The sequence below is a fragment of the Cynoglossus semilaevis genome, chromosome 8 (genome assembly GCF_000523025.1).
Source record: "Cynoglossus semilaevis isolate Cse_v1.0 chromosome 8, Cse_v1.0, whole genome shotgun sequence".
Lineage (NCBI taxonomy): Eukaryota > Metazoa > Chordata > Actinopteri > Pleuronectiformes > Cynoglossidae > Cynoglossus > Cynoglossus semilaevis.
Window position 1 is genome coordinate 9,649,898 of NC_024314.1, and position 20,386 is coordinate 9,670,283.

The following is a 20,386-nucleotide window of genomic DNA, read 5'->3' on the forward strand; positions in this document are numbered from 1 at the left end:
TGCGGTGAGGTGCCGGGGGGGGGTGTGAGGGGCCTTCCAATGGAATATGGCACGCTGGACATAAGTGTACCACTGCTGTAATGCTGGAATGATGACAAGCCTCCAGCCACTAGGGGGCAGCAACTCATACAGTGCAGATAAAAATATACACGTTCAGATCAAGGGATGGATCGAGGAGTCGGGGTCGTAAATTGGGGGGGGCAGGGGTGGCATGACAGAAAAGAATTGCGAACCACTTAAAGTCTTAGCGTAAATTGGGGGGCGGGGGAGCAGGAAAGAATTGCGAACCACTTAAAGTCTTATTATCAAGAAATGTGTGTGTTACCGTAACTTTTTAAAACCATTTCATGAACTTCGTAATGTAAGAAACTGCTATCGGTGCTTTGGTTGTGAGTAAGGGATTACGAGGGATTAACAGAGTTTTTACTTCACATATGTCCATGTCTTAGTCACTTGATTTTTTTTTTTTTTTTTTTAATGTTGACAAATAGTATAACGAGCATTTTTATCGTTATTTAGCGCTTTATGGGTTTTAACAATGTGTAGCATTAGTCAAAGTAGCTCACTGTACTGTGCATGAAACAGACGGATTAAATACTTTACGGTTTTGTAAATATCTTTTGAAGATTTCATTCCAAATATACATAAACAGAAGGGCGAAAAAATAAAATAAATGTATCAATTTTACGCCTTTGGGGGTTTTTTTGCACTTCATTTGCAAAAAAAAAAAAAAATATATATAATAAAACAAAACAAACAAAAAAAAACCAGTTCTGACAGACTGATATGCTGATGCTGCCAGTTAGCTTAAATGTTGACACTCTGTGTCACTTATTAACCAGTGGGACGGGTAAAAAATAAGCAAATGTAAAATACACGAGCAGGTCTCAGATCAGTGGGCTTTGGCACTTTTTAGAAAACGAGTTGGTGACTACGCTTGACTTTTGTTTGTACTTGCATTTCATAGATTTTGAACTTTTACTTGCGATTCTCCTGAGGCTGTTTTTCTGCAGAGGTTCCTCTACTGCGTCTCTCGGACCCAGTCGATTGTTTATTTTCAGTTGAACCCATGTGTCACTGACGTACTGTGGAGGTTCAGCAAAGATAAAGAAAAGAAAAACACTTTAAATCCTCTACACTCCATCTGCGCTAGAAAAAATCGGTGGAACGCTTACAACCTGACGAACCTTTTTAGGTATGATTAAATGCATATATTCACGGCCTGTGCTCCCTCGCTACCTGCTGCTGAGGATGATGGGGACTTCGGCCTCCAGAGCGGTGGTTGGAGGTCAGGCAAACCTGCCGCCAGCATCTCTGGACTTTACGGATCCCGGTGCCTTCAAAGTGAAGAGCTGGACAGAGCTGCTACGTGCTCTGGGAGTCTTTTGCTTTTGCTCCTTCCCTACTCTGGTCAACAACAGCATGAAGGTAGGACATTACACTGGTGAACGTTGTCAGTTGTACCCAGCAGGACAATAGATCATTATAGAGCAACGGCTCGGGGGCCCATTTTCGGCACGCAAACCCTACACATCTGGTCCGTGTCTGGATTTCAAAGTAAATTTATTTTTATTATTGAAATGATTCAATTGAAAACTGGGACAAAATCTCTGGCCAAACTCAATATGTATTGAAAAATTGACAGCAATTGTGCATGTTTTCCCTTCTCTCCAGATATGTAATGGGGATTTTTTTTTTTATATGGAAACAAACTTTACTTTTGCGTAAACATCTGAAACAACCGAAGCTTAATATGATAAACACATGAGAAATTAAATTTGAAAATAAAACCCACATCAGAGGTATTTGTTTTTTATTGCGTCTTTTTATCTGTAGCCTTTCCAGTTCCTTTTTAATGTGAATCTTTTTTTTCGCAGGCCTCAACCTAGCGCATACACGGCTAATACTACAAATCCTGCTATATACTGACGGGCCAACACTAGTCACATTTGATAAGATCTTACGGGCCAAATAATTACACTGTGGGCCAGATGTGGCCCCCGGTCCTGAGTTTGACACTTGTAATTTAGATGGTAATTTGCGAATGAAAAAAATACTACCAGCTGTTTGCACTATAATATTATTACTGCAGTGGTCCCTAGCTTTTTTTTTTATATCAGCGACCGGCCATTACTGTGGCAGAACATTTAATTATTGGTATGACCAGATACTCGTTGAATGAAGTAAATCCAGATGCGGCCAGGGCCCAAATGACCTACGGACCGGGGGGGTGGAAGGGGGGTTCCCATTGTGATATTTTTAAAAAAAAAATCTGTTATTGTCGAGTCACTAAATGTGATTCTTTACAAGGCAGTCAGAGGAAGCAACGAGGCTGTGTCTGTGTCCTTTCCTGTTCCTAGCTGATGACAGTGACGCGCACCGTCCTGGGGAGAAGGGCTTTTTCCTTCATCGTTCGGCCCACCATCTATTCTCAGTTTGTAGCTGGAGAAAACGAGACGCAGATCTCGGAGTCCATGGACAAGATGAAGCGCCTTGGACTGAGGCCCATGCTAGCAGTTCCGATTGAAGAGGATCTCGGCGAGAGCATTGGGTCTGCATGTTTATTTAACGCCTGAACGGTCAAGTACGCAAAAGTGTTCGAAATTTGCTTCCTCCCCTGCAGGGGGTGCTGAAGATTTAGTTTCAATGGCCTGATGTATATAATCGGGGGCTCCTATACAGCATTATATTGTGTGATATAAATGTAAACTGAGGTCCAGTAACCAAATGTTGACCTTTGAAAAGATCTTCTAAACAGAAAAAAAAAATTTAAATAATAATTAAAAAAAAAACAAGATGAAAACTTTGATGACACCATACTGCTGTGGATACCAAATCTTTGAATCTAAAATGTATATCTATATTCTCACATCAAATTATATTAAACTTCAATACAAAGGAATGACCAAGAGCGGAGGAAAGCATTGCCGCAAATGAACACGCCACCATACACTTCCAGTGCAGCGCCCTTCCTGCTCAAACTCAACCTTCAAGTCCGATTTGGACAGTGACCTAGCAAACAGGGATTCTCCCTTTGACATGTCTTTAGACAGCAGCTGGCCAACCGACAAACCAACGGGTTATAAATAAACCAGCGGCTGAGAGTTAAACCCTCGGCATTACTCATTTCCTCAACACGACAATATAATAACCCATGCGGAGAGATTTCATGTTTTAACTCGTTGACACGTTTCCATTTCTGGCCTACAGGGAAAAAAGATACGACGACAACATGGACGCCATGTTAGAATGCGTAAAAATGTCCCACAGCAACTCGTGGAGCGCAGAGCCGATGATGCAGCTGAAGATCACCGCCCTGATCAGTGCTGACTTGTGTGTAAGACACACACCCACCGACATACGTGCTAATTCAGATCTTCTGGTTGGCAGTAACGTGTACTGCAAAACCAGTGTACCAAAACCTGCTCTGATGTTTCTCTACCTCTGGTTTCTCAGGTGAAAATTACAAAGATAATCGCACAACAACCATTTGACCTGAATCAGGTAGTAAGGGCTATGGATGGAGAGGTAAGAGTACAGTAAATACTGTGTATACAGTGGGGCTTCGAGATACGAGTTGTCGATCCACTCGTATCTGGATTGTATTTATTAAAAAATAACTAAAAACGTATCTCGAGGCCCCACTGTATATATAAGGTTTTATAACATTTTTTTATAATAATAATAATGTAATATAATAATAATAGAAATTCAACATGCTTGTGCATTATTTTTTTTTTTTTCATCACCAAAAATGTTCAGGGAGTTGCTGATTTAGGATATGTGATGTTTTAACCTGGATCATGTCAATATTCTTTCTCCCCTGCAGGGGGTGTTATAGATTCTGTTTCATGACCTTATTCAAGGGCCGTCAATTACTGAATTTATCATTTTAATTCATTTCTAAAATGAACCAGATTACAATTGTAACTATTACGTTTTAACACGTATGCGCATGTGTGTGTGTGTGTATCGTGACGGACAACGGACGTTTTGAATACGTAGTGAATAAAAACCAACCATATGTAAAAAAAACTTAGCTCTGGTGATGCTTTGCATATGTTTGTCTATTTCTTTGTCATTTAAAAAATTCCATTATTTAGATTAATTACAATTGCTTTCTATTAACAACAATTGATCAGAATTAATCCCCACTTACCCTCTGACTAATCAGATTAACAATTTAATCATCTAACAGCCCCGTCTGGGTTTATAAAACGCAACTAAGAAACACACTTTTTGGTAAAAAAAGCACAGACAGTGAGAAGTTTGGTGTATAACTGCAGGTGGTCAGATGATAAGGGCTAAAGAGTTTGAGTTAATGTTTGCCAGGACTGTGGACACTGTGACTCTAAAATGATCTATGTATGTAACATGTGAGAATGGATGGAAGAAGGTGTTTCAGGATGGCCTGTATAAAGTGAAGCGAGTCAATTAACCATTGTTTCATATAACTGTAAAATCATTCTTTCAGAAAATCACCTTCCCTGGTTTAGATGATGCTGAACTCGCTCATTTCTCCTTCGGTTTGCAAAGACTCAACAAAATAGCAGAGGTACTCACATTTCACTGCAGTTCAGTGTCCGAGTGTCCAAGTACTTGTTTTTATGAATAACCAAGTGTCCAAGTACTTGTTTTTATGAATATACCATAATTTCCAGACTATTGAGCGCACCTGAATATAAGCCGCACCCACTACATTTAAAAAGAAAAAAAATAATTGTACATATACAGGCAGCACTTCTCTATAAGTCACAGGAATATTTACACGTTAGCGCTTTCTTGCTTTGGTGCCCCGAACAAAGTTGGAATGAACAGGGGAGACTTAGTGATCTGCTTCAGGTCCGCAGCTAACATTAGCTAGCTAAGGGCTAACTCCCTTCTCTTTGTGCTTGTCCGCAGCAGAGGTAAACAGAGGGAAGGGAAGTTGGGGTCTTTATTATCAGCCACACCGACCACAACAGAACATAAACAGAGTTTTAACAGCTCCTGTATAACCAACTCAGGCTTCAACACGACAGGACTCAAACTGCTCTCAACTTTAGCTACAGCTCTCTTACTCTCGCCCCACCCATATACACACACAGCCATTCACAGACAGACATACGCTACTAGTATAACACACACAGTAGCCTACCAGAAAAGTCATTGATCGCAAGCGGTGTGAACTTCGTTAGCCCGTAAAATTCCCTTCCATAAATTAGCCGCATCATTGTTTAAGGCGCAGGGTTCGAAGCGTGTGGAAAAAAAGCATATTGTGTATCAATGAAACTGTGCAATATTTAACTGTGCAGTCTCGTTAAGGCCAGTGTAAACAAGGTCCGAGTGCTGGTTGATGCGGAGTACACCTACATGAACCCCGCCTTGTCTGTTGTCACCATGGCCATGATGAAAAAGTTCAACAGAGACAGTGCGTGGATCTGGAACACCTACCAGTGTTACCTTAAGGCAAACATCTCCGCTCATCATCTGCAGTATTAATGTTAACTTTGCGGAACAAGGAGAAATCATCAAATGCGTCTCTGATCGTTTTATGTCTTAACAGGAGTCCAGGTCCCTTCTGTTAGAAGCTCTGAATCTCTCCCAGAAGGAGGGCTTTTGTCTGGGAGTGAAGTTGGTGCGAGGAGCCTACATGGACAAAGAGAGGAAGCTGGCAGAGAAAGAAGGTCGTCCGGACCCCATCCACAAGTGTTGGGAGGACACCAATGACAGGTCTGGACTAGTCAATAAATAGTTAAAAGGTTCTTCTTCTTCTTCTTCTTCATCTTTTGGCTGCTCCCTTCTAGGGCTCACCATAGCAGGTCATATACCAACACAGCGCCTTCTGCTTTTACACCAACTATCTCTATGCGGTTTTTCACATCATGGTGGCTAAAAGGTGAAACTGCACAAATCATTGCTCCGATCATACGTTTTGGCGGGAACTTGATGATGAGCGCAGTTTTGGCCGTAACTTGTTCTCGGAGCAAAACCCAAACAAGTGACTGCATTTCTTGATAAAACTATCAAACTATGTTAACACAGTGTGGTAACATCGTAATCTAGGACATCACAAAAACATCAAAATCCTCCGACTTACGCTGAAGGGCAAAACGTTTCCAAATGCAGCACAAGCCAAGGTATGGCATACAACCGGTGTATGTTCCAGTGCACAGAAGAATGTAGTTCTGTAGGTGTGAACACGCTGTTTTTGACACGCGACGTCCCGCCTCACCGTTAGCCATCATACATTTTAACACTATATTTAAAAGCATGACTAAGTGCGATGGAAGGATCTCTAAATATTTCATTTGTTTTCCTGTGTTGATGCAGCTACAACTCGTCTCTGGACATGATGCTGAAGGCCATATCCCAGCAGCCACAGCGCTACAAGATCATAGTGGCCTCTCATAACGAGGAGTCGGTGAAACTCGCCGTTACATGGTTAGCGTGTCCAGAAGTCTAACTTAGTGGCGCCCTGTGAGAAAGTTGATTTTTCAGGGTTATTTGTCAGGGTTCTTTCAATTGTTCTACAGATGTTTACGCTAAGATGCCGTTCAACTGTTGTTTGTCATGTCCAGGATGGACGAGCTGGGCATAGACAGAGGTGGAGAATCTGTGTGTTTTGGCCAGCTGCTGGGGATGTGTGACCATGTCTCCCTGACTCTTGGTGAGCACAGTCATTGTTCTATCCATCTTCACCTTTCATAGGTATTGAGTTTGGGGTGGACAGAAAACACAGTGTCAGGGTTTTATGTTGTCAGAAAGACTGAGGAAAACAGCCCGATAACTAGTATATGTCTAATCCACGGGTAGGGAAACTAAGGCCTGGGGGCCCGAATGCGGCCCGTTCAGCTTTTTAATCCGGCCCACCAAACTTTTCCAATTATATAATTTATTAATATTAGCATTATACCTCTGCCTTTTCCCTGCGATACCCATGTTTCCCCAATAGATGGTGTAGACAATGATAAAATCATTTTAGCATTTATGCATGACTTTTACATCTCATCTCGTCAAAAGGTCTTATCTATATTTACAGGCATGTCACGGGTACCACTGAATATGTGTATACTTAAGTCCCCTAGTACTAAAATACTTTGATAACTATACAAAAACAAAAACATTTGTAATTTAAAATAAGTTGGGAATCAGAACATATGCACCAGTCAGTCACCAGAGGACTAGGATAAGTGGTTTAAGAAACTGTATCAGTTATTTAAATGTTCAAGTTGAACAATTACCAGTAGGCAGTTTGTAAGTCAGTCTCTTTAGCCACCATAAAATATCCTTTATAGAAAATACACAAACTCATATACTGGTCCTATGTCACTCACCAATGCCAACACAGTGGACAACATCGCTATTTTGTACATAAAAGCACCAGAACATTCTGACTTATGCTTGGAAGCCATAACGAAGAGCCAAAAAGTCCAAAAAACACAACACAAACAAAAGAAAGCGAATGCAGCACAAGCCAATGTACAACCGGCGAACGTAAACAAAAACATCTTCCGCATAAAGTGTCACACGACGACGTATTCGTCCGCACCGCGCCTCAACCGGCTGCTGTGCGAAAATTTGTTTTAATGCTGTTAAGAGCTTTTTTGTAAATTTACGAGAGATGGCGACATAACCACAAAATGCCGTATGTCGATGACATGGAATTTGACAACAAACTTCCTTAATGATTTCAATTCTGTGGCGCTTTGGCCCAGAGGCAATGTCTCGGCGGTCATAGAGACTGCTGCCCCCACGACCCGGTAACGGATAAGCGGATGAAAATGGATGGATGGATGGATTTCAATTCTCAACTAAAATTGTAATTTCCATATTAGGTATAGCAATGTGTTCATGCTGTGGTTTAAAAAACCCATTAGTGGTGAATGAAAAGCTACATTTCATGTCAGTTCCACCATTTTCACCATTGGAGTTACATTGTTATTCTTTTGTCTCTACTGTTCCCCAAAGCTAAGGAAGGTTACGCCATATACAAGTCAGTGCCTTACGGTTCAATCGATGACACACTGCCCTACCTGGTGCGCCGCGCTCAAGAGAACCGCACCATCCTGCGGGGAATACGCAAGGAACGAGACCTGATGAAACAAGAGCTGAAGAGAAGGCTGGGCCTCAGACGAAGCAGCTCCTAATCTGTTTAATGAGAAAATGTTAAACTGTAGAAATCACTGATTTTGGTTATTGCTGCAACAACAACGATGTCCATTTTCCAACATCAACCTGAACTGTTTTTTTCTGAAAACCTCCCGCTACGAGTTAATTATTAAATGAACTAAATGTGTGCCAATCTTGTCCATGAGAACCTTTCACAACATGTTTGCTTGCTAAGTAAATAAGTAAACACAGAGTTTATAATTTGCTTATAGAATGACAGGCGAGGAAATGTAAAGAAAACCCAGCTAACGCAGTATTGCCACACGGTTAATTCTTTATTGTTTATATTTTTTTTTGTTCTACCCAAGTTTTAACATGAATCCAAAAACGCTTATCTGCTGTGAAGATTTGTAGAGGTGGACATCTGGTGCAGCTTGTTATGGAATGAAACTATCTCAGACGGTGCGTTTAAAACCCCACACTGCCGGCTCAGTAGTTGCTTTGGTTCTGGTTCCTGTAGCCGCCTCTCTGATAGCCTGACTGTTTCTGCTGGTAGCCACCTTTCTGATCTGGGAACAAAGATTTAGGGGAAAAAAAAAAGTTTTAATAGATTTAACAAACAGTAAAGCATTTGAACATCAGTATGTTTGGTTCTTTTGTCTGAGTTTCATTTGTGGTTGATTTGGGGATGCAAGCTTTAATTCAATATTGACTGTGACTAAATGATCACGGTGATCTTGTTAACTAGGCAAAAGTAAGATTTTCTTGACCTTAAAGTAAGAAATGTTTGTCATCGCGTCATCTTGTTAACTAGGCAAAAGTAAGATGTTCTTGACCTTAAAGTAAGAAATGTTTGAGAAGGAAAATGGAACTCTTTGCAATATCTATGATGCAATATGCTCTTCCAGCATGCCACAGACTGCAGCTGCTGAGGTGATAGTGTCAGTGTTTACGGCATGTCGGGCTAAGTTGAGCATTTGGGCTTAGGTATCTGATCAGATGGACTATAGTTGTTTTTTTTTGTTATCCTGAAATTTTGACCAGTATCAGAAAAAAAAAACATTTTTTTTTTTTTTAAATTTGACTGAATCCTTCCAGGCTCCCATCATTTAATGGTCAGATTATTTTTTCAAAGTATAAATTGAGTAGGGTGTTAATCATATTATAAATTCTGAAAAAAAAGTAGGTGAACGTACTTTGAAATTCAATTGCAAAAAGCAATTAATAAACAAGAAAGGTGTCTTAAAAAACAAAAGAAATATAGAAAGAAAGCTGAACAAACCTCTCTGGTAGGACTGTTTCTGTTGGTAGCCTCCTTTTTGATCTTTAGTAGAAAGACACAGTAATGGTTAGTTGGTTGAATGATCAAAAATAGGACGCTTTGTGTACCAGAACAATCAGTGCTATTTCAGACTCTGACCTCTGTTGAAGTAGCCTCCATAAACGCCCTGCTTGAGGTCGAACACTCGCTCGTTGTTCTCCACCAAGCTGCCCAGTTTCTCTGCCAGCTGCAGAGCCATGTTCTGGAGTGAGGTGGGCTCGGTGCGGTGCATCACCACCGTCTGCGTCGGCTGGTCGAGTGACGCCTGTTGAAAGAAGAGAAGGAATATTTAATGATAATAATAATAATAATAAAAAAGAGGATAAAGTCACATTTTTAGATGACGCAGAAATTCAATTCACCAATAACAGACCACACTCACCATTAATTCTTCATTGATGATCATTTTACTGATGATGCTGTGAACCATGGGTATTTCCAACTCAAACATCTGAGACAGCATCTCCATGCTGGAAAACAGAATATCAAGATGGAGTTTCATTTAATACTGTCGAACAGTGGTCACGCATGCTGGCGAGGCATGTGTGAGCTAAACACTAAAGACGTGTTCGATTCCCAGAGGAACCACACACTCTGAGGAGGGAAGTCTGTTGCAGCAGATCTGGTGTTAACACAAGAATTCCCCAACTGTGGGATCAATGGAGTAAAAATTATATTAAAATGACGATTAAATGAGTTTTGATTTAGGCAGCCCACAATAGACCAGATGGCGCGGCTCAGTTGAAGTCAGAGTTGAAGTTTGACAAGTTTATTAATTAACTCAACCAGAATTAATTTTTTTTGGAAGACTTGATTGTTGTATGGCAGCTACAGTTGTTCTGGCTGGTCCTAAACAGTGTAAAATTTCACACCATCTAATTTAAATCTGAAATTTCCTATGTACGTAATGCGAACATAAATAAGGCCCAAGTTGAACCCTTTTGGTTGATGGCAGGCCGCGGCGCTTACCTGATGGAGTCATACACACTGCTGTATGTGAAAAGATAAGTTCTCAGTGACTCTTCCTGGATTTTCCTGTCGAACGGATACAAGTGAGAGAATGAAGTTTAGCACTTCGATCAAAAAAAATGAAGGATAAAGATGAATGGAACGAGGTCTTTTTTTTTTTTTTTTTTTCCCCCTGACCTGACCAGCATCTGTTTTTCTCTCTGAGTCTCAGGAAACAGGTCCCAGACCTTGCTGTTCATCTTCTCATTGATGATAAATGTGTGGCAGGTCCTCCAGTCTCCCATCTTCATGGCTTTGCTGGCAGCTACCACATGCTCCCTCATGCTCTCTGGGGGTCCTGGTTGGTGGAAGGAGGGGGATAATGTGTTGTCCTTCAAGTTTCCACTGCCTACCTTTCATGTTTTTTTTTTGTTTTTTTTTAAATTAATTTCACACTGCATACCCAGTAATGGCTGCCTCTCTCCCACCCTGAGTTGGTGATGGAACTGTTTGCTGATCATCCTGCGGCGTGCATCAAATTCATGTGCAGCCATGTAGGGGATTTCCAGCAACATGGCAGACACCAGGTAGACACACTCCAACAGCTCCAGGTTGATGTGCATGTGAAATGGCACCTGATTTTGAGAGAGAGAGAGAGATATTGATTTTCAAGTATTTAAAAACGTTTCACAAAAAATACTATTTAGTGGTGTTGTAGATAATAATCTGCCATTTAATTAAAAAAGAAAATAACTGATCTGTTCTTATTGTGGAAATAAAATGGGGAAAACACCCTGAAAGCTAGACGAGGTTTAGCAGATTATACAACATCAAATAAGTTGTTAAAACTCACTTCAGGGGATAAAAATGTGTGTACCAAACCTGTTCCAAAGTCAATTTTGTGTAATATGTCCCCTTTAAAAACACGAACAAAAAAAAAAAAAAGGGACATACTTGTCTTCTCTTTTCAATCTTTTCCTGCTCAGCATTCCTTTCTTGCATGTTTCTCATAAGTAAACCCTGACCCAAGAGCTCTTTCGCACGACCGGAGGACTGGATGTCGAGCAGGGCATTGTGGGCGTCTTTTATCATCCCCTGCCTGAATGCACAAATGCCCAGTTGGACCATAGTTCTGTTGTACAGGATCTAAGGAAAATAAAAAAGAACGTTAGCATTTCCAGTTCATCAGGCAGCATCAGTGCTCATGCCTCGTGTTAATTCTGCGTGAGTACCTGCACAGGTGGGTCAGCGTGCTGGATGTTGTCCTGCAGGTGACTCATCAGCATCAGGTCCCGAGCCTGGTACCAGCGTGAATGCAGAGCATGGTGATAGATGTGGCAGAGGATGGCGCACGTACGGATGCGGTCGGTGCGATCCTTGGCATAGATGAACTTGCAGAGGCGGTCCATGATCACGGCACTGTCCTCTCCTTCGCTCTCCACCTGGTCCTGCTCGGACTACAGAAGAGAGAATGAGAGCAGCATGTTATTATAACAATAAAAAAACACAAAAAAAACACACTTGTTTGGAAGGGTGCAACTTTTCAAATTGTAGAAGAACATGACGAGGGAGTGTACAGGTGGCTAACCTACATTTCTTTGTGATGCTTAAGATGCTCAAAATACAAGACTTTCAGATGAATAATGAACTTAATGTAATGCAAAATGTAACAGAGATACATTAGATAGAAATAGATTTTCTGTTCACAATACAATTTTTTTTAACACAATGAGCTCTAGACAAATTATGACCAAATACAATGATCTTTTGAAAGATCTATGGAAAATACCATCACCAACTGAAATGGTCTCGTGTACCTCGTAAACTGAACTTATCTTAAATAAGAGAATAAAAAAAACAAAAAACAAAATCACATTTCTTAACATCATTGATCTCCTCTTATTAAAAATAAAACTGGTCTGGTCATCATGAACTGTCAATATTTGAAAAAAAAAATTGGAAAAAAAAAATTTGGAAAAAATTATTTTCTTTACAGAAACACTATAAAACACTGGTTGTGTTTGTGGAAGACTTTCTTCCCACTTTTAGCCTTTTGTTTGACCACCTGAATGTCCCTTAGGCTACGTCAATCCCGATCTTGGTTTTATACAGTAGTTCATAATTATTTTCCGTCACAGAAATGTTTTCACACAGCCCATTGAGAACCTGACGTATTTTATCTGTACTGTTGTCATTTTGATAGTCTTAATAGAATCATCCACTTAATGACAAAATATTGATAATTTGTACCAATATAATATGGACTATATCATATCTGGAACTTGTTGGATTTTAGTCCAAATGCCCGTTGTACAGTTCAAATAACGAGCTTTCGGTGTATCTCTCACCTTGGTCTCTCCTTGGAGGCCCAGGCTGCGGCGATGGGCCTTGTAGTCGAACTTGTAGTATGTGTGCATGATCCGCCGCAGATAGACACGACAAATCTCCTCTGTGCTGCCCTTGTTCTCCAAGTAGTTCAGCAGCCGGTCAATGATGCCACAAACTCGCCCCTCGTCTTTCAGATTGTCAACATACTCTGGAGAAAAGGGAGCAGAAACACAGCAAAGGCTGGTCAGGTGATAGTTTCTCAAACGATGAGGTACTGCAGTAATGATTTAGAGCTTTTCCATTAACAGCGGGAGACGGTAGACCACACAGGTCTGTCCCAATGTTTGGAAACAGTGGACTGAGGCCAGGGGACAATACATAATTTGCTCGGCCGTTTGTATAAAAATTGGTTTTATATAAAAGTTTACAAAATTTCCCAATGCATTACATTAGTCATTGAATAAAAATGTGATTTCTTGTAGACAGAGAAAACCAAGGTGTAAATGGAAATTTGAAAAATTTGCAGTTGCATGTCCATTTTCAATTTATTTTCTCACAGCCTGACAATGCATTATGGCACATTGGACATACAGTATGTAAGTGTACCACTGCTGTAAAGCTTGAATGACAAGCCTCCAGTCACTAGGTGGCAGCAACTCATACAGTGGTTTGTACAGATGGAAATATACATGTTATCAGGTTCTCAAAAGTATTTCAATTCGCATGGGCGTGAAAACATTTCTGTCCCCAAAGGAGGGCATGACAGAAAATAATTAAGAACCACAGCGTTAACATCATCAATGGTACCACGAAGTAGGATCCTTTTTAATAATTCTGTCAGCTAGATTAGTTTCAATTAGTTCCTTGACCAACTTGCCAAGATTTTTGCTAGAACATAGAAACAGAAATTAAGGTCATAAGTGATTTATTTCCACAGCTTACCTTGGGAATGAGGATCAGTGTTCTGCATTATCTTGGTGAACTCTTCATCCATTCTTTCTGCCAGCGTCAAGACACAACCACGCACCCTAAAGGGCTACAAAACGAAGGCGAGGTTACACACCATCAACTACAGCACAGAGGAAATATACTATATGTACAGAAACATTTGAAAACAAAAGCTGATCGCAATATGATACGTTTAAAATAGGGCTATAGATTTATTAAAGCTAAGCATTAAAACCGTGACAGTAACTGATCATGATTAATCCAGATTTCCAATCAATCCAATCATCATGACTGTTTTCTGTAAACTGTTGGCACAGAGGGACAAAGTAACAGCTGGTAGATTTATGTCGTTTCAGATCTGTTTTCATTCATGGATAATCCAAGTAATTAAAGTATTAATATGTAAAAATGTGAAGAGAAATATACAACATTGTCAAAGAAAATGTAGCTTCACAGAGTTGGTGGATTTAAGTCATAGCTACGGTCCCTCACAACCCATTTGATAATTGCAATGATCTTGACGGCTCGGCTTGTATCAGAGCGGTCATCAAGCAGAGAGTCTGACCTGGAGTTGAATCCTGCACAAATGCATGCTGGGCATTCAGATTATATTTTAAGCTCCAGGTGCAAGTATGTGGTAAATAACATGTGTATCAACTGTGTATAAGAGCAATGATAACTACGTGGGTGAGTGTCATTTTGACCATGTATAAAAATGTGTGACTTTTTTTAAGGCCATATTAAGGAGCGAAAATGCAAATATATATATATATAATGTATATTTACTGACATCATAGCTCAGTACATTTCAATAGAAGAATAAATAAGGCACAGGCGCTAATCTGCTATTGTTTTTTCCCTTACAGACATCTCTACACAAATAAATGAAATGGAAGTTGAGCACCAAGATCAAAGTAAAGATAAAAAGTGAACGAGGTAGTCACCTGGTCAGAAATGGCCAGGTTCTCACTGTCCTCGGCTATGTTTTCCCCGATGAAGATGTTGTTGTGCTCAAAGAGAATGTCCAGCAGCTCATCAATACAGTCCAGGCATTTCTTCCACATGTCAGCCTAAAGAAACACAGAACCCAGTTTCCAAATTTAAAACACAGTACAGCATTTATTACAACTGTAATGCCCATAAAAAACAACAAATTAAGTATTTATTACAACTGTAATGCCCATAAAATAGCTGGAAATTTCATAATCATTTTTCATATTACCTTCATGAATGCTGCCAAGTTGGGGTTGTAGTCGTACAGTGAAGCGATGATGTTGAACTTTATCTTCACCAGGATACCTTGGCCCAGGTTATGCTCATTTGAAATAGCCGCTAAAGCATGGAGCAGTTCAATCTGCGCTGCCCTGTTGAATGGAAGGGTGTAATTAGTGACTAGTAATGACCTTGGAAAACAGGTTTAAACTTGATGTGATACGGACAACAATTTTGACGTGAATAAGATATGTTCCGATATTTAACTTGAAAATCATTTCTAATCAACAAAAATCTTTAGGTATTGCATACTAGGCCGGACCTAACATACAATAAAAAAGGCAATGCACAACCATTGATTTGATTATGGATTCATTATAAATGTAATAAGTGTAATCAAGGGAATAAGCGTTACCTGTCAGTTCCCTTTTTGCCTCTTGCTTGCAGGATCTCATGCAGTTTCTTCACCACTACTGTCGTGTTGATCTCCGTGCCTTTAGCGAACATCTTGGGCTTTTCCTGACAATTTAAACACAAAACAATACATCAGTGCCAATGAGCAGAGGCCACGAGGCCAAAATCTTCACGAAAAATTCACTATGGTCCTTTGATTTCATGTTTCTTGTAGTCACCATTTTCTAAATGCCCAGTCCAGACATCAACCTGGTAAGTTAGCCCTAGCTTACTGCATTGCCAGGGGGCTATGAGAACTATGTTAACTGATTAGACCCCAAGCAGAACAATGAGACAATGAATATGATATAGCATTTTTGCAGTGCACCACAATCACGTTTTGACAAATTAAACGTCAATTCAGTCAAATCTACAATCAAGTAATTAACTACGGGCTTTGTCCAACCAACCAATCATCTCATGGTGAGATGTCGTAGACAAGGGGTGTCCATACTTTTTTGGCTCAGGAGCTACTTTTCAAGTGACCAGGCTAAAGCAATCTACATCCATTGAAGAAATTAAATATACATTTACTTGTATAAAAACAAACATATTTTATATACAGATTGCATGATTGGTGACCAATTCATGTAACTCTATGAACATTGAAGAAATTAAATATAAATTTACTTTAAAAAACAAACATTTTATATACAGATTGCATGTTTGGTGACCAATTCATGTAACTCTATGACACAATATGATTCAATACCTACATTACAAAAGTTGAAGTTCTTTTACATCATAGACACTGGTGCCAGACAAGGGATTTTTCATGAAAGTAAAACGCTAATCCACAATATTTTTTGCAGACCATAATGGTTTAAAAAAAAAAAAAAAAAAACATTCTTCTTTACCTTGACCAGTGGGACGCCTCCTTTCACCTTCTCCCAGCCTCCCTCAGCCTCCTCTCCTTCGTCTTCGGCCTCCTCCTCCAGCCGCTCTTTCTTCTTAGGCTTCTTCTTCTTGCTGACCTTCTTTTCAGTGGGTTTATCACTCTCCTGGGTTCTAGGGAACAACGCAAAGCATGACGTGAGAAACGTTAACTTGGAGTTCACCTTTCAATCTAATTTCACTTGGGGAAAAAAAAAAAAGATCTGCATAATTGCAAAAACGGCATAAGAGTTTATATTTAATTCATTGAATAGTGTCGTGCTGTGTAATTAAAAGTACGGCCAAGAAAAGACTAACTTTTTCAGGAAGACTAGAGCCAGGTTAGCGCTCTTCCCCTCGCCCTCATCTGAGCTCTCACTTTGAGAACTGACAGTGTCAGAACCCCAACCTTCATCATCTTCATCATCATCATCATCGCTAGAAGACGACTCATCCTGTCGGAAAAAAAAAAAGAGAAAAGAGAATTTGCCCACACAGATACAACTTCAATGTTGGCCAAAGTGGACTTTTGTTCGACAACATTCTCTTACCCCAGATCCTTTGGCAGACTTGAGGAACTTGCTGGCATCTGGAAGAGCCTCGGGCTTCTTCTTCAAGAAGGCTTTGGCTGTAACTTCTTCCTCACCATCCGAATCACTTTCAGAGGATCCTGAGTAACAAAAAATGTGACTTTTATTACAATTGATTTCAATCTGTAATTTTATTGTAAATACATATTTTTACATATCTACTGCTCAGATGGAGAATCAACTAATGTGTTGCTAACTGCTTAGGTCAGTTCTTCTCAAATAGTGGGACAGGCCGCCCCCTGGGGGTGGGGTGGGCGCAGTGAGGTGCCAGGGGAGGTGTGAGCAGCTTCCAATGGAATATGATACGCTGGACATAAGTGTACTACTGCTGTAAAGCTTGAATGATAACAAGCCTCCAGTCACTAGGTGGCAGCAACTCATACAGTGGTTTGTACAGATAAAAAATACACACGTTATCAGGTTCTAAATAGTATTTCAATTCGCAGGGGTGTGGGGTGGAGGGATACGGGGTGTGTGAAAACCTTTCTGTCGCCAAGGGGGGGCGTAACAGGAAAAAGATTAAGAACTAACAAATACCAAATACTTTAAACTAATTATTAGTCTTTTTAAAATTGTGATTAAAATAACGCATAATACTAAACAACTGTAGTCTTTCACTATCATAATATAAAATCCAGTTTGGATAAAATGCAGCACACAACAATATTTGGAAAAAAAACAAAAAAGCCCTGGGGTCACCATAAATTTGTAACGTCAAAATGGAGTCACAAGCCAAAGAAGATTGGGAACCACTGAAGCCCTCCCTTATCAACTAGGTGGTAATTCAATGTAAAAAATGTTTTCTGCATTTACTGATTTTGACAAACTAGTGGTTCTACCTATTCCAGGTTCCCACAGATTACGTTTATTGCTAGGTAAAATTACCGGAATCTTCTGGTTCCTTTTCCTCCTCCTCATCTGCAGACTCCTGTGGGTTCTGAAAAACACATTTGACAGTGACATTTTTAGTTACCATGAAAATACTTTTCGCCTCCCTGACCATTACCATACACTAGTGAAACAATTTATGAGCCTACTTTAGAATGGTGAAGTAGAAGAAGTAACGGAGAAGCACAGAAAAAAAAAGAAAAAAAGCTTTGGGCATTTACCTCCTTGTATGCAGTGGATGAGCCTACTTTAGAGTGGGGAAGTAGAAGAAATGATGGAGAAGCACAGAAAAAAAAAAAAAAAAAAGCTTGGGCATTTACCTCCTTGTATGCAGTGATTTCCGATTCATAATCTCTGTTGTATTTGCGGATTTTCTGACGCAGTGTGCTCAGGGCTTTCGCGTTGTTTTTATTCATCTTCTTCTTACCCTCTTTGTCTTCCCAAAGCTGAAAAGAAAATAATGTTTTTAGCAAAATAAAACATATTAGACTAAATGAGCAGTTACCGTTGTTGTCTCATGAACCATGGTAAATAAAGTTTAACTAAGGTTCATTATTTTACGCAATTCAAATGCATTTGTTGTAGCGACAACTCTAGAAGGCTTATGTTGTGAAATTTGTTTTGTTTTTTTCCTCCGCTGAAGGTTAACCTGATTTAAATAGTCCTCCAGGTCAGCCAGAAGTCGGATGTAGAAAGAAGGAACTCCTTCTTTGTCCACTATGTTCTTGCTTTTGAGAAAAGCTCGACACAACTGCTCAAATTCCTCCAGACACTTAGCCATGTCACGGATCTTCATTGCATTCCGGATGGTTTTAATGATGTTGGTCAGTTCTTCAAACCTAACGGTCAGGAATGAAATCAAATTAAAATTCTTGATTCTCTACCGGCAGAAATGGAAAATAAAATAATAATAATAAAAAAACTGCACAAACCTTTTGTCTTTGGCGCTGCGCACCACTCTCTTGGTGTCCTCCTCATCATCACTGACGAGCAACGACCTGTGAAATGAAATACACAGGTCAGTCCCCGAATGAACCGACAGCCCGACGGACAGTGACAGACAATATTAAAGTCAGTGGCACTAACTGCTTGAAAGTTCCTGTTGATTTTGGGGCGATCTCGTCCGCAGAGGAGGACTCCTCTGACTCGCTGTCAGATCCCGTAGCAAAGAAACGAGACATCGTTGAAGGAACCTTTTAATCTGTGAAAGATAAAACATACAAGTTGATTCTCCATTTGCAATCATATAACAATGATATTATGATACCCATGACCAGAGTTCAGGAGTGACCACCAACCACATTAAGAATCTGGTTATATTTTTGCAGATTTCGTAGTAGGTTAGTTTGTAAAGAGTGTAAAGAGAATTAATTTACAAATTTTATAGTAACTGTAATGAGGTATTCCCAGGAACATTTAATCACCTTTGACGTTGCTTAAAATGTTTATATTTATTAGAAAAGCCTGGTCATCACATCATACCTGGTGATCTAAGATTGTTATAGTTAAAACAGACATACAGACAGAATAGATTGATATAGTTAAAACAGACATACAGACAGAATTGTCAAGTTTACATATGAAAGTACTGCTGAACACCAATAAAGGGCTCGACTTGGTGGTTGGTACTGACATTATTTTTGGACGATTTACGTTTTTTGGTAGAGACATACGAGTGTTTTAGCAACATGACAACACTGGGGTCTGAAGTTTGAGGCTCCGACGTCAGACGCGTAAAATTAATTCGCGTATTAGTGGCAAACGAAAGTATTTCTTCCGATAAAACACACACACTTCACAGCCAAAGCACGATTCGAGAGAGCCCGAAACTGCTAACAAATTTATTTGATACCCAACACACCTGACTATTAACACCCCCGCCCAAATTATCTACATCTAGTTTCCAGATTGAATTCAAATTTATTTCATTCGGAGTTAGCTGCTGTTGTGACAACTGGGTTTAATAATTCGAGGCAGCTGGCAAATGTCGAATGTGTTATTACCTACATGAGCGTCTTGACAAAAACTACACTATGCTATAAACCTCAACTTAATAAAAACCACGTCTATTTTTGTGAACGTTGTAAAACAACGTCTGTGACACGTTGTTGCTAAGCTAACACTACCAGAGCCCGAGTGGAGCAGGCCGCTTCGTACGAAAAGCCAGAGCTACAATTGTTAGTGTTCCTAAAACTTCGTAAATTATGGACGTACGCTCACCTTAGACCGAGCGAAAACTGTTTGGAGTTTATCTGTCACCTCGTAGGCGTTATAAAATCCAGTTTTGCTGCACGGCAGAACAAATAAAACAGCGTGCGACAGCCTTGCCGGGCACTTGCGTCAGGAAAGGAAGGAAGTTCTTTGAACCGTCAACGTACGGTGTTTAGATCTGCAAACTATCTGGATGGTACAGCGCAAACCGCGTAGACAAGCTATCATTCCACCTAGCGGACGTAAGCGCACAAAACACACTGTATATTGCTGTTAAAAGCGTATTATGGTGATTTTTTTTAACAGCACCGTCAGAAAAGAAAAAAAAAAGTAGAAAAGTTAATTTAACAACACCAAGAACGTTGTTTTAAATGGAAACAAAATATGCCAGTATTGACAATATTTATTATTTAGCGTTTAGAGAAAAGTGGTTTGATCAACAACTTTTAAAAAGTGAACTGCCAATGCTTAAAGAGGTTGTGAATTTGGGAGGAATTTCAATGAAGACAAAGACATTTAACTC

General features: G+C 39.9%; 2 protein-coding genes across 2 annotated transcripts; one reads left to right on the top strand and one right to left on the bottom strand.

Moving 5' to 3' along the window:
* Positions 1-875: 875 nt before the first annotated feature.
* On the top strand, positions 876-8,732 carry prodh2 (proline dehydrogenase 2). Its single transcript, XM_025057523.1, has 10 exons — positions 876-1,428; positions 2,361-2,551; positions 3,211-3,337; positions 3,457-3,528; positions 4,475-4,555; positions 5,305-5,448; positions 5,546-5,712; positions 6,313-6,423; positions 6,561-6,649; positions 7,951-8,732. Exons 1-10 carry the CDS (start codon positions 1,198-1,200, stop codon positions 8,127-8,129), a joined length of 1,392 nt encoding a protein of 463 aa, XP_024913291.1. The 5' UTR covers positions 876-1,197; the 3' UTR covers positions 8,130-8,732.
* eif3c (eukaryotic translation initiation factor 3, subunit C) lies at positions 8,408-20,031 on the bottom strand. The gene is made up of 23 exons (XM_008314607.3): positions 19,873-20,031; positions 18,739-18,853; positions 18,585-18,650; positions 18,302-18,491; positions 17,973-18,098; positions 17,650-17,701; positions 16,726-16,844; positions 16,493-16,629; positions 16,159-16,309; positions 15,264-15,367; positions 14,859-15,000; positions 14,581-14,706; positions 13,631-13,724; positions 12,709-12,896; positions 11,593-11,817; positions 11,315-11,506; positions 10,824-10,995; positions 10,559-10,718; positions 10,382-10,447; positions 9,795-9,882; positions 9,512-9,677; positions 9,374-9,415; positions 8,408-8,660 (listed from the first exon to the last, which is right to left on the bottom strand). The coding sequence occupies exons 2-23, from the start codon at positions 18,831-18,833 to the stop codon at positions 8,581-8,583; spliced, it is 2,781 nt and encodes a 926-aa protein (XP_008312829.1). The 5' UTR covers positions 18,834-18,853; positions 19,873-20,031; the 3' UTR covers positions 8,408-8,580.
* Between the last annotated feature and the right edge of the window lie 355 nt (positions 20,032-20,386).